The 14,112-nt window shown below is 41.1% G+C and overlaps 1 protein-coding gene across 1 annotated transcript in view; it reads left to right on the top strand.

Moving 5' to 3' along the window:
• The window catches only part of CSMD2 (CUB and Sushi multiple domains 2), a 611,427-nt gene that overhangs the window by 560,844 nt on the left and 36,471 nt on the right, over window positions 1–14,112 (top strand). Inside the window, exons 56-57 of the mRNA XM_059377195.1 lie at window positions 7,193–7,366; window positions 11,416–11,598. Of these exons, the coding sequence (XP_059233178.1) occupies window positions 7,193–7,366; window positions 11,416–11,598 (357 nt within the window). The remainder of the gene's footprint in view (window positions 1–7,192; window positions 7,367–11,415; window positions 11,599–14,112) is intronic.

Genomic DNA, 14,112 nt, shown 5'->3' with positions numbered 1-14,112 from the left:
AAACATGTCAAACTACTGACATATTTAAATTTTAAGTCTACCATCCTATTTTGTATTTTCTGTTGTTCTACCCATTCAGTTTATTTTTTTCTCTTTTTTTACTGGCTTAACTATTTTTATAATTCATTTTTTTCTTCTCTACCAATAAGTAAGTTATATGTTCTACATTTTAATGGCTACATTAGGAATTATAGCAGGATATATTATTGCTGTTGTTTTATGCAATTATTTTTTGCTTAGATTTATTGACATATTTGCCACTTTCTTTGTTTTTTTGTTTCTTCTTATGCCTTGTCCTTCCTTGTGGAACATTTTCCTGCTGTCTGAAGGGCATCCTTTAGAATCCTACTTAATGAAGATCTGCAGGTGGCAAGCATTCAGTTTTTGTTTGGCTATGATATGTTTATTTGTCTCTCGTTTTTTAAGGATATTTTGGGGGGGCGGTTAAGAAATCCAGGTGGACAGTTATTTTCTCTCAACCCATTAAAGAAATCTTTTTAATATCTTCTCACCTCTTTTATTGCTATGGAAAAGCCAGCTATCAGTCTTTCACTCCTTTATAAAGTCTGTCACTGTCTTTGGTTTTCTGCATTTTCTGTAGTATTAAGTGATAATTTAGCTGGATCAGAATTCCAAGTAGACATATTTGGTGGATTCTGCTGGCATTTATTATTAATGAGAAGTCTGCTTTCAATCTAGTCATTATACCTTTTAGGTAGTTTGGTTATTTTGTTTTGACTTCACTGACTTTAAAATCCTCTCTTTCTTGTTGGCATTCTGAATTCTTTTACATTGTGTTTAAATATTTTATGTATCCTTCTTAGGATTCATTAAGCTTCCTGGCTTTTTTGACATCTGGGGAATTCTCAGCTATGTATTTCTATAAATATTGTCCCTCCTTATTTTCTTCCTTCACTACTTCTGGGACTCCAACATTAGACTTTCTTCTGCAATTCTCTGTCTGAAACTCTTATTCATATTTCCCATCTCTGATAGATTTCCCCGGTTCTCTCCCTGTTAGTAATTTACATTAATATTATTGGGAGTCTTTTAGGTTGAACTAAGTTTTTTAAATTTTATTTTATTTTTTTAGTGTCCCAAGATTCATTGTTTATGCACCACACCCAGTGCTCCATGCAATCCGTGTCCTCCTTAATACCCACCACCAGGCTCACCCATACCCCAACACCCCTTCTCTCCAAAACCCTGTTTGTTTCTCCTAATTTAAAGTTGAACTAAAATTCTGTTCTAGATAATCAGCTATCAGTAGGCTTGGTGGGCTTTTCACCTCTTCCTACAAATCTTCTCATTATTTTGCTATACAGATAAGTTTGTTCTTTAAAAATTGTTCATAGTAGCTTGTCTGTCCTACCATTTGCTAATTATTCATTTTACTTATGTCTTAGGTGAGGTTTAACCATTCATTGAGTTTGTATTTTCACTTATTTCTTTTGTATTTGAAATGTTTTATTTGTTGTTTAAATTTGCTTGATTATTTATAGTGTACTGTTCTTCTATAAACATGTCTTTTTATGTCTTTTACATATTAAATATACATATAATGCCTTCTATATCTGATCATTACAATATCATCATCTTTATGACTAATTCTGCTATCATTGTTCCTGCTGATTTTCACTTACTATGACTTATTTCTCATATGTTTTATTATGTTTCCATTGTGATTTCTTATTGGACTGATCTTAATCTGCCAGAGCCATGAACTAGGCTCTCAGTCTTGCAGAAGTCTAAGTCTAGCCAAAGCCTAGAAACAAGCTAGCCATTATCTCTCAAAAAAAAAGACTAATGGGGGCACCTGGGTGGCTCAGTGGGTTAAAGCCTCTGCCTTCGGCTCAGGTCATGATCCCAGGGTCCTGGGATCTAGCCCCACGTTGGGCTCTCTGCTCCGCAGGGAGCCTGCTTCCTCCCCTCTCTCTCTCTGCCTGCCTCTCTGCCTACTTGACAGAGATTTCTCTCTCTCTCTCTGTCAAATAAATAAAATCTTAAAAAATTTTTTTTTTTTTTAAAAAAAGACTAATGCTCAGTAGTTGCTGATACTTTTTGCTCCAAAAAACCAATTATAACTTCTTTTTCTCATTTGGGACTTACAAGGTGCTAAACTCTGCCTTCACTAATTACTGAGACCACTGCATTCTATCATTATTGGGGACATAAAAACCAAAACTAAGAGGCAGATCTGCTCTTCTTTTTAGAGCAGATTTCCCCAGGACAGTAATGTTTGTTACTCACTCTGAATATGAGCTTCAGCAGGACTTCCAGAAAGATGATATGCCAACACCAGGACCCAATTAGACTATTCATTTGTTGATGGGGGAAAAGTAAAGAAGTTTTTCCCTTGATTTGATGAGAACATTTCAAAAACACAAGACCCTGAGGAACTTTCACTGCCTATAAGATCCCAAGTGACTCTCAGTAAAACCATTTTCACTGATGTTTCATGATTATCTTGACACTATTTTAGTGTAGGCTAACTTGAATTTTTACTTCTGGAAGGCAAAAATACCTGTGAATGGGCTTATAGAAAATTGTAGAGTACTTTACATATCCCCTGATCAAATCAGTCAGTGAAAATCAGCTGTTCCTTCCAGGTGAAAGCAAACTGTTTTAATTGGCACAGATGTGCAGGGACCAAGGAAAAATGCATGACTCAGGTCTATATCATACGCTATTTCCCTGATAAAGTGCTTTAGAAAACAGTGGAAGCCCTGGAGGCTGGCCAGCCATTGGTACAAGTCTCCATATTTGGGGTCTAGGAGCCAGCATGGGGTCCTTTTCCTTTTACTGTGGGACTCAGCATAGCCTACACCCAACCATAAATTCTAATTTGTGTTATTGTTTTTTGCTTAATTGTAATTTTATACTTTTTCCTCCATCCCCTGTTATATATGTATTCTGTGTAAGGCAAGAAAGTCTGCTATTACTTGCAGTGCTAAATATCTAGCTTGCCTATTTTTATGTACATATTTAAATTTATTTGCAGTAACTAATTTACAGTTAGAAACTAAACAGCCACTGCAGGATCTGGAGATCCCATTTGGACGTGGGCATGAACATTAAAAACATTTTTTAAATGTTTTTATATTGACAAATTGAGAAATGCAGTAGAATTTCACCTTCTCTGTGTTCATCACCTCCCTGATTTGTATGCAAATGCACACTGAATATAAGTTGTTCCTCTTTATTATTCTCTTACATCCTTTTCTTGTTGTTCCTTACCCACAGCAGCCAAAAGGTATTGACACTGTTTTATCTTTTCTCACAAACATTTTTATTGTTGACTTTTTTCTCCTTTAAAAGAAAAAAAAAAAAAACACAGGAAAAGAATACAATAGAGTATACTCTGGCTGCTAATTTTACAAATACCCAAGTGGTCTAGATCAAACCAGTGACAAATAAATAATTTCAGGCATTGCATATACATTTTCAGAGACCATTAGACAATATCATAATTTAACACTGTCCTCAAACTAGCCAAAGACAAATTTTATTTTATTTTCTTTAAAGATTTTCTTTGTTTATTTGAGAGTGAGATCACAAGTAGGCAGAGAGGCAGGCAGAGAGAGAGAGGGAGAAGCAGGCTCCCTGCTGAGCAGAGCCCGATGCAGGACTCGATCCCAGGACCCTGAGATCATGACCTGAGCCAAAGGCAGAGGCTTAACCCACTGAGCCATCCAGCGCGCCCAAAACAGAAAACAATCCAAAAATCCCTCAACAGGAAATGGATGAAAAAATGTGTATATTCACACAGTGATAGGACAGTCAGTCTTGAAGATAGTCCTGATTACCCCACCTATTGGTATTCATGCTTTCATGTAGTATCTCCTGTACTGTACCAGGGTTGGTCTATGTCAAGTGGTGGTGTGTGACTTACAAAGTAGGTCATAAAACATATTAAACATATTTCCTCCACCTTGCTCTCCTGGATCAGTCACTCTGGGGGAAGCCAGTTAGTTATCTATTGCTGTGTAACAAACATCTCAAAACTTAAAATAGCAACTGTTTGTATTCTCTAACAATGATGTAAGTCTAAAATTCAAGGCTTAGCAGGTGTATTAATCTGAGTTCTCCAAAGAAACAATCGCCAATTGGAGATTGTATAGATACAGAAATAGGTATAGGTATAGATATAAGTTTTTATATCTTTATTTTATATCTAGAGCTAGATCCAAGATGGTCTCACTAACATGTCAGGGAACTTGGTCCCAGCTATTGCCCAGGACATCATGATTACTCTCCACATGGCTCCTGTCTCCATGTAATTTCAGTAGTCTAAGACAGACTTCCGTACATGGTAGCAGTCGTATTCCAAGAAAATGAGGGCAGAAGATTAAGAGGCTTGGTCTCTTAATCCAAAACCCACCCAATGTCATTTCCACCACATTCCAATAGTCAAAGCAGGTCACAAAGTCAGCCCATATTCAAGAGGAGGCAAAACAGGGTCCACCCTCTTTCTTGCCTCTGGAACATTCTCTATACTGTAGCCAGAAAGATCTTGTTAAAGAATAAATCAAATCACCTCACTCCAGTAGGTGTGCTCATAATAAAATCTTAATTCTATACCATGATCTGGTTCCAGGCAACCTGTCCTTCCATGTCCTCCTCCATTCTTTCCTTGCTCAGTTCATTCCAGCAGGCTTGGCCTTCTTGTTCTTCCTCAAACACACCAAGCGCATTGTCCCTCTGGGGCCTTTCCTTCCCTCAGAATGTTCTTTTGTAAAGCTTACATGACTGGTCTCTTTAGATCATTCAAGTCACTGGTCAGATGAAACCTCCTCAGAGAGCTCTTCCTTAACCACCCTACTCAAAAATAGCACTCACAGCCCACCCTTAAATACCTTTTTCCTGATGGAGCTTTATTTTTCTTCAAAACGCCCCTTAGAATTACCTACGTTTTTTGTTTATAGTCTCTCTTCTCCACTAGAGTATAATTTCCATAAGAGCATAGATTCTCCTCCCAAACATATAAAACAGTGCCTAACATATAACAGATACTCAATAAATATGTGTTGAGTAAATGAAAGAAACTGGGATCAGCTATGACAAAAACAATGTGAAGCAAACCCAGTGACGTTGAGCATTGCCCTGCTCTATCTTGTACATCTCAATTCTGGTATTCTCATCTTCCTTTTTTAATTGAAATATAATTGACATGCAACATAAGTTTTGGGTATACAACATAATGATTTGGTATTTGTATGCATTGTGAAATGTTCACCACAATAAATCTAATTAACATTCATCACCATACACAGCTTTAGAATTTTATTTCTGAGAATTTTTAAGATCTAGTCTCTTAGGAACTTTCTTTTTTTTAATTGTATTATGTTAGTACAGTGCACCATTAGTTTTTGATGTACACTTTTGCTTTGATGTACATTTTTGATGTACATTTTTATTGTATTATGTTAGTACAGTACATCATCAGTTTTTGATATAGTGTTCCATGATTCATTGTTTGCTTATAACACCCAATACTCCATGCAATCCATGTCCTCCTTAATACCCATCACCAGGCTCACCCATTCCCCCAACCCCCTCCCTTCTAAAACCCTCTCTTTGTTTCCTAGAGTCCGTAGTCTCTCATGGTTTGTCTCCCACTCTGATTTCTCCCCCTTCATTTTTTCCTTCTCCTAATGTCCTCCATGCTATTCCTTATGTTCCACAAATAAGTGAAAACATATGATAATTGACTTTCTCTGGTTTTTTTAAAAGATTATTTATTTATTTGACAGAGAGAGAGAGAGATCACAAGTAGGCAGAGAGGCAGGCAGAGAGAGGGGGGAAGCAGGCTCCCCACCGAGCGTAAAGCCCAATGCGGGGCTTGATCTCAGGACCCTGAGACCATGACCTGAGCTGAAGGCAGAGGTTTAAACCACTGATCCACCCAGGTGCCCCAACTTTCTCTGTTTGACTTATTTCACTTAACATAATCTCTTCCAGTCCCATCCATGTTGATGCAAAAGTTGGGTAGTCATCCTTTCTGATGGCTATGTAATACTCCATTGTGTATATGGACCACATCTTCTTTATTCATTCATCTGTTGAAGGGCATCTTGGCTCACATTTTGGAACTTTCAAAGTATTAGTATTAGTAACACAGTTTTAGGAACCATAGTCACTGTGCTGTACATTACATTCTCTGACTTATTAATGTTTGTTCCTTTTGACCTCCTTCACCCATTTAGCCCACCTCCCATCCCCTGCCTCTGGCAACCATAAATCTATTCTCTGTATCTAAAGGTTCCATTGTTTGGGTTTGGGTTTTTGTTGTTGTTTTTTTTTTTTTTTTAGATCCCACATATAATTGAGATCACATAGCATTTGTCTTTCTCTGAATGGCTTATTTCACTTAGTATAGTGCCCTCAAGGTCCATTTATGTTACCACAAATGGCAAGATTTCATTCTTTTATGCCTGAGTAACATTCCACTGTATATATACACTACATCTTCTTTATCCATTCATTTGGCAATAGGCACTTAGGTAGCTTCCTTGTTTTGGCTACTATAACTAATGCTGCAGTGAACATAGGGTTCTTTTCAAGCTAGGGCTTTCATTTTCTTAAGATAATCTGGCATTCTAATCTTATCAGTGGTGTTCAGTTACAATTTGGTGTTTCAGAAGAGGGAACTTGCAGACTGAAGGGGACAAGTTGGGGACAATTGCTGTGGGCATCTATAAATAAGATGCAGCTGGGAAAAGACTAGAACTGGCCCTTATTTGGGAACCTGTAGCTAGTGCAGACAGTCCTAGGATGACAGGTTGTCTGTTCTGTGTTATGTTTGCTATGTGTACCACCTTTCTGCCAGAGACACCTTGGGTATGTCCTAAGGCAGTGAAGAAATAGGGAGAGGTGTGCACAAGAGGCAAAGAAGAAAGAAAACAGGTATTATTGCATACCTGCTACATGCTGAGCAGTTTCCCAGGTATTATCTCATTTAACTCTTAAAACAACAGGTATTACTCTTCATTTCACAGATACTGAAAATGTACAGCAAGGTGGGTAGGCATTGTCTGCTAATGTCAGGTAGTTGTGCCAACAGGAAACAAACTTCAGTAGATAATGCAGGCTTTCTTTTCTTCTCTACCTGTCACTATGGCAAGCTAGCACGTGTCCTGTGATGACAAGCCATCCCTTTGCAGAGTTGCTGATATGTTTGTTCTTCCCACAGTGGTGTCCTGTGGCCATCCGGGTTCCCCACCCCATGCCCAGATGTCTGGGGACAGCTTTACCGTGGGAGCAGTCGTGCGTTACAGTTGCACCGGCAAGAGGACTCTGGTCGGAAATGCCACCCGTATGTGTGGGCTGGATGGACACTGGACTGGCTCCCTCCCCCACTGCTCAGGTATGGAGATTGGCATGAGGGGGCAGGGTCCTGTGGAACCCTTGGCTTGGGGGAGGTGGACAAACTCCCAAGATGTGAGTGTGACAGGTGGGCAGGAGGGAAGCCAACCTTTTAGATCCCCATCTCATAGGCAGAGAGCACAGCTATCAGAGGTCCCAATTGGACTTCAGCCTTTGGTGGTCTGAGCCCAGCTTCTTCCCTTTGGTCTGCTCTGGCCAAGCCCATACAACACAGTGTAGCAAAACTAGGAAGAATGAAAATTTGTGAGGTCCCCTGTGGTCAGAATCCTGTCCAGACACTTGTTTCCATACGTTTCTGAGAAGAGTCCAAGCCTCCCTGTTGTTGGGCCCAGGTCCAAATCCACCCCCATGTTCTTTCTTCCCTGTTTGGAACTCCAAGGCCCGAGCCTGCTTCCCTTTCTTTCTTATCACTGCCTCCTCCCCAACTTGTCTTGTGTCTAGGCTGCCTAGTTTCCCCTACTGCCCTTATACATCAATCTCAGACTTTTCCTATTAATAAATTTGTTTTAGTATTAATCTCTATGAGGATACTGACAGATGTTATCCAAAGAGCAGATTTAAGAATGTGACAAAGCTCTTGCGTCCATATTATACAAACCAAAAGTTCATCTATAATGTCTTAACGGAACAAAATATTTGAAATTGAATTATCCCACCAATGACAGAAATCACTAACCCAAAAATTAGTACCCTTGAACTTGGTCTCCTTTGAGATGAGCCTGCCTGGCCCCAGAAGGGATCCCATAAGGTGTGTCAACCCCAAGAAGTCAACTGCTTATGTAACGTTATGTTCCTCAGGGGTCCACCTTGGCATTGATATTAACCCCCATCCCTTCCCATGCCAGACCCCCTCTAGAGGTGAGAATCCCAACCTCCTTCTCTTACAGACAACCTCCTTCTCCTTGGCTTGGGACCTCACCCACAAGACATGTAGCTTTTCCTGCAATCTGAGTTCCCAGATTATCTGACTCCCAAAATTCAGGACACTTCCAGAATATTGAATCAAATATTGATTGGGTCTCCCCAGAAAGAAGAAATTCCTCAAGTACTGGCCACTGTTTCAAAGGGCTGCTGGCTGCCTAGGACAGTTCTAGATACATCACTCTATATTACCACCCAGGACTTCAGCCCCTCACCTTTATTAATCTCATAAATCACTCACTTCATGAATTGGGTGGAACTATGTATTAGCCATGGAGACCCTTTAGCCTGGACTAGAGGAAAGCCTAAGAACCAGGCCCCTAACTTCATTCTGTTTGGACTTTTGGTGGAAGTGACTTGGGGAGGTTGGAATGGAGAAGACAGAGTCCTGTCTCCCGAATTATCCACAGAGCAAGTTCCAAGAGGAAAAGAGATTCCAAAGAGGAAAGACTTTCATTTCCCATCCAAATGCAAATGCCCCAGTCTCTTCTGTGAATTGTCCCTTTATGTAGATTCTCCCTCTAGACATTTCTCTAAGGTATTGGGCCAATCGTGTTCTTAAAGCCTATTTTATCTATCTTGGGGATCTTTGTTCTCCATGGGAAATGGAAGTGCAGGAGAAAGAAGCCAGAAAGAAAGCCTTGAACCTCTCTTTCTTATTAACGTATATAACCCAACCACACAGCCATTCTGCTGGTCCAAGTTATGGAATCCAAAATCTTTTCTCAATGTAATTTCCCTTCTCTGGAGTTGTGTTAACAGATACTGAAAAATGACCTACTTGAAAAATGACCTGCCCCAGAAACAATTCTGGGACAGAGAACTAAGCTAGAAAACCTCCAAAACCCTTATAACCCCGAGCTTTCCTAATTTTGTGACTTCCTAAATACCAGTTCTGCATGTGCAAAAAGGGACACTCCCTTAGTCACACCAAAGGTCAAGGGAGACTAGAAACAAGCTGACTCTCTGGGAACATGAAAAAGTAAAAAGCAAGAAAGGACTCTTCAGAGGGCATGGACCCCACCCATTATGGCATATGTTGCATTCAGCTGTTTTATAGCTGATGATGAGTATTCTGAAGAATACTTTGCAGTCACTTCTCCCATGTATCCATCAAGAATGACAAACACTTCGGAGACCAGAATCATGGACAGAGTTTTCCTGGTGACCTCTAAGCACAGGATTAGAAGGGATTATATTAATGCTAAGGCTGAGAAATGAATGAATCTTAAATGCTTTAGATAAGAAACTGAGAGGTGTGAAGAATAAAAGATTAGGAAGTAACACTAGATGTGCACTTGTGAGTAGAATATAATTCCTCCCTTCCTGAAACTTACAGATATCATCTTTTGCAGCACTAGCTCCCACCAGTCCTAAGAAATATGCATTCAGAAATCCAAGGTCACATTTCTGAGCCTCATTCTGTATGGCCTGTGCATTGATGATGCATAACAGAATATAAGTGTGTGGGCTATCAGAACATATAGAAATTTCTAGCATTTGAGACATGCTTCAGGTTGTTCATTGTCCACCTCTGCAATGTCACTGTTTACTGATATACCTCATAGAGGATCAACAGTTACCATGTGCCCCTATGGTACGATATTCTGTCTCAGACCCCCTTATGTCACCAAAAAAGCCCAAACATTATGGTGAGGACTATTCTGTCAGAATAAGCTCCCAGAACCAGAGACCTCCACCCTCAGGCCTGTTGTTCAGGCTCCAGCTGAGGTCACCTAGCCATTGTGGGAGTTTGTGTTCTCATCATCAGAGCTGCCTTCAGGGGGACTCTGTGCAGCCTGTTGCCTTAGCGGCACTCTGGAAAACCCCAAGAGAGAAGAAAATCTAGCCACATGTGATGGGCCTTCTCTTCCCAAATGTTTGAGTTGAAGGTTGAATGAATCCTCCTTCCTTGGTAGAGAGCAACATGGGATCATAGAGTATTCTCACTGTCTGAAACTGAATGAGAAAAGGAAATAATTCCACGATCGAGAAGAAGAGACATAAATGGTAGATGGTGGGGTATAAATGACTTAAACATTTATTTACTCCAACAAACTAAACGTGCTTACTCAGACATTACCATTTGATGCCCGTACATGTTGGTTCCTGAGGTGATACATGCCACATCAGATGGCACTCTGTCTTCTCATGAAGTTGCCATTTTTTCCTTCATTTTCCTCTTCCTTCTTCATGCTTCCCATGGCCTAGTCTGATCTTATGATGGCTCCTATACAACTCTGTATAATGAGGGGTGCTGGTTCCCACAAGCCTCAACCTGGTGGCTTTGTCTCCTGTTCTTTACCCTCCTCCACCTCTTGGGTGGGTCTGTACAATACCAGGACCCAGATGAATACAGAAATGTAGCAGGAGGCAAAGAGCAAAGAAAGAATGGAATGTGAGAGTCCAGAACATTTCATCTAGAATTCACCTGTGTTACATAGTTGGTGAATAGGGAATCCTCAATGAATGCCCCAGGACCCAGATTCAAGCCAAGCTGTTGGGAAGACAAAACTACACTAAGGAGTTTAGACTTTAACCCATGTGGAGATGTTTCAGTAGGAATTAAGATCAGATGGTTGGTGATTGTTCATTGTCAAGGTTTGAGGATAAAGTGGAAAATGGGTTACAGGGAGAGTTTAGGAGGTGGGGACATAAGGAGACTCTCACAATAGCTGGGCAGGTAAGATAAGATGCTGGAACTGGGGACAGAGAGGGTGCAGAATCACAGATATTGTGGAGAAGAGGTAAAAGGAAGAAGGAAGTGATGTGGCCAGCTTGGACCAGTGACATTCCACACTGTCACTGGCCAGAGAGCAAAGGCCAATCTCCACCACAAAACCTCCCCTCTGCTTTCTTCCTTTGCTATGTGGTCCCTGGGACTTACCCATGAGCTCAGACCTTGGTATTCTCTGACCTCTGAGTAGTAAGTCATGAAGTAAGGCAGGAAGTAAGGTCCAACTAACTGGGGCAAGACAGTCAGTTTTCACCCCCCTTATTCCTGAGGCCCAATGCCTCCCCTTAGCACTGGCCCAGGGTCTTTCTCAGTTCCCCACTTCCAGCTCTTCCATGCTAAAACAAGAGGGTTTGTTTGATTCTGATCCGTAGGAACCAGCACGGGAACCTGTGGTGACCCAGGGATCCCAGCCCATGGCATCCGTTTGGGTGATAGCTTTGCCCCAGGCAGTCTGATGCGTTTCAGCTGTGAAGCTGGCCACATGCTCCGGGGATCGTCTGAGCGGACTTGTCAAGCCAACGGCTCATGGAGCGGCACACAGCCTGAGTGTGGAGGTAATGTATGTGACCATTCTGCTTTTCCCTTTTGCCCACCCCAGCTGCTCTTCCCCCAAGTTGCCTGCTCCTGAGCACCTGCCCCCACACTCGCAGACAAAATCCACGGCCCCGTTGGAACCCTTGGCCTGGAGGATAGTAGTCAACAGAGAGTTCTCAGTCATGCTCACTAGTAATCCAAAAATAAACATAATCCCCATAATCCCCACCCTCACCTAAGAGGGGAAGAAACCAGAAGCAACAAAGTTTAGCCCCATTTATTCATTTATTTCCCATACAGCACAACAACCATGTGCCAAATACTGTATTAGGTGCTGGGGACACAGTAGTGCCGAGACGGACACACCTCACCCTCTTGGAGTTTAGTTTAAGGGAAGAGACTGTTACACAGATATCCAAGGTGCCAAAGAAATACAAATCTCATTTTTAAAAGACCCTTTAAAGGTAATAGAATTCCCTACTGATGTTTCCTGAGGTAGCTCCAGGGGGAGAAATTAGATTTCTCCACACAATCTTGAATTTCTGAAAATAACTTTATTTTAAAACCTCTCTCCCCAGAGTCCAACTTTTTTTTTTTTTTAAGATTTTATTTATTCAGAGTCCAACTTTTTGTACCTGCTCCCAGGATCTCTCTGTCTCTCTCTAAAATACAGACTGCATAGCACTCTCTTAATGAGGAATCTGTGTAGCCGCTGAGATAAGGGTGTGTGAGAAGGTGCTGGAAGAGGAAGGAAACCATATGAAACAGTCACCTAGCAAGGGGGGCCTGGGAGTCGAATAGGGAACCGTATCATTGCCAGACAGCACCAAGGGCTCCCCTAAGTGAGAGTAGTCAGCACTGGCCTGTGTTTTTGTTCAAGCCGCATTTTGCTCCAGAGGTGCAGACATAGGGTAGGTGAAGCTGTGGGTGTACAGTTGGGGGTTTTATCAGGCAGCTAAGACGTTGGCAGTAAGTAGCAAGTGAGGAGAGGTTATATGCAAGGGAGAGGGATTACGATGGATTTATGCTGGGTAAGTAGGGAGCAGGTTTATGAGTGGAGTAAAAGACAATGAAAAGTGGTGGGATCCGTGGATTATCAGTGCCACTGGAACCAAAATATCCCCAGAGAATGAATCCCAGAGGGTATGAGCTGAAGAGATAAGGGGCAGTGGTGAGGGAATGGACCTTGAAATTAAGGTTGCAGTGTAAGTCCTACAGAGTGCGGGGAGATGTTCTGGCCCCTGATCAGGGGACACCTGCCCAGGAAAGGCTACAGATGGAGCCAGTGCCCTCTCCCACTTGTCTGCCTGAAGTCCTGCCTTGTGGAGAGTGCTTTGGCAAAGTTAGTTTCCACGGGACTTTTTTTCAAGTAGGCTCCACACCCAGCAGGAGCCTGAACTCAGGACCCTGAGATCTATACTTGAGCTGAGATCAAGAGTCAGACGCTTAACTGAGCCCCCCAGGCACCCCTGTTTCCATAGGATTTTGTAGGCATAGTTAAGAGGTCTATGGTAGTGGGAGAGTATGTTGGCAAGGGGAGAATTTAGTGCATTCTCAAATATCCACTGTGACTCGGGTCCCCTTTCGTGCCAAATACTATAGTAGGTATCCCAGCCTGGAGTCAGTCACCATGCCAGGAGTGTTCGGGAACAGAAAGTGGGTGGCTTAGAGTATGGACCTGGAAGTGAATGTTTGTTAGATGAGTGTGTGCATGATATGGACACATTCTTCATGACTTTCCTTGGTGAGTTCCCACTTACCTTTTAAGGGACTACTCAGATTCCTACCTTCAGCCCCAATAAGCTCCTCCCTTCTTAGTGTTTTTTTTTCCCCTTCATGAATAACAATTATTACATCATATTTTAATTCTACTGTTTATAAGTAGGTCCTTAAGATGGACTAGGCTCCTGAAGGGCAGGGGACATGACTCCCTAATTATGTTTCCAGCACCTAGGCAGCACAAATATTGTTGAATCTGTGGGTGTTAAACACTACCTGTTGTGCTCATTATATAGGAATCATTTGTAGATTTGACTTTGGGACCACATAACATAAATGTTGTATACACTAAGCAAAGTAAAATTAAATCAAAGATTAGAAACAAGCAATCTCTAAATAGCAAAATCAAAATGAAAACAAATGAACTTAACTACTTATCAAACTAGTCACTTAACAATCCAGAGAATTATTTCAAATGACTTGAAAAAAGTGGAAGTTGACCATGGCATATGTGCCCTGAGGACAAAGAGAATGACAATAAAATCTTCAATTGTTTTTCAGCAATCATATTATTAGTAATAATATTGACATTACTATCCTGAAACTTTTTGAAAACAAATTAAAATTATCTGCCATTAAGAACCAAGATTTTCAGCATTAAAGAGATATAAAAATAAAGAAGTTAAGAAGACTCATAATCCTAAATTTGGATTGGTAACATCAGCATAAACTCATAATGGATTTTCAACTTAAAAAGTTTTTTTCCCAGCTCTATCCATTCTAGAAATCTGTATCAATGACCAGCTCAGTATCAA

This window comes from Mustela nigripes, chromosome 14 (genome assembly GCF_022355385.1).
Source record: "Mustela nigripes isolate SB6536 chromosome 14, MUSNIG.SB6536, whole genome shotgun sequence".
In the NCBI taxonomy this organism is placed as follows: Eukaryota; Metazoa; Chordata; class Mammalia; order Carnivora; family Mustelidae; genus Mustela; species Mustela nigripes.
Note: the sequence above shows the minus strand (reverse complement) of the source record. Positions and strands in the feature narration are given on the sequence as shown.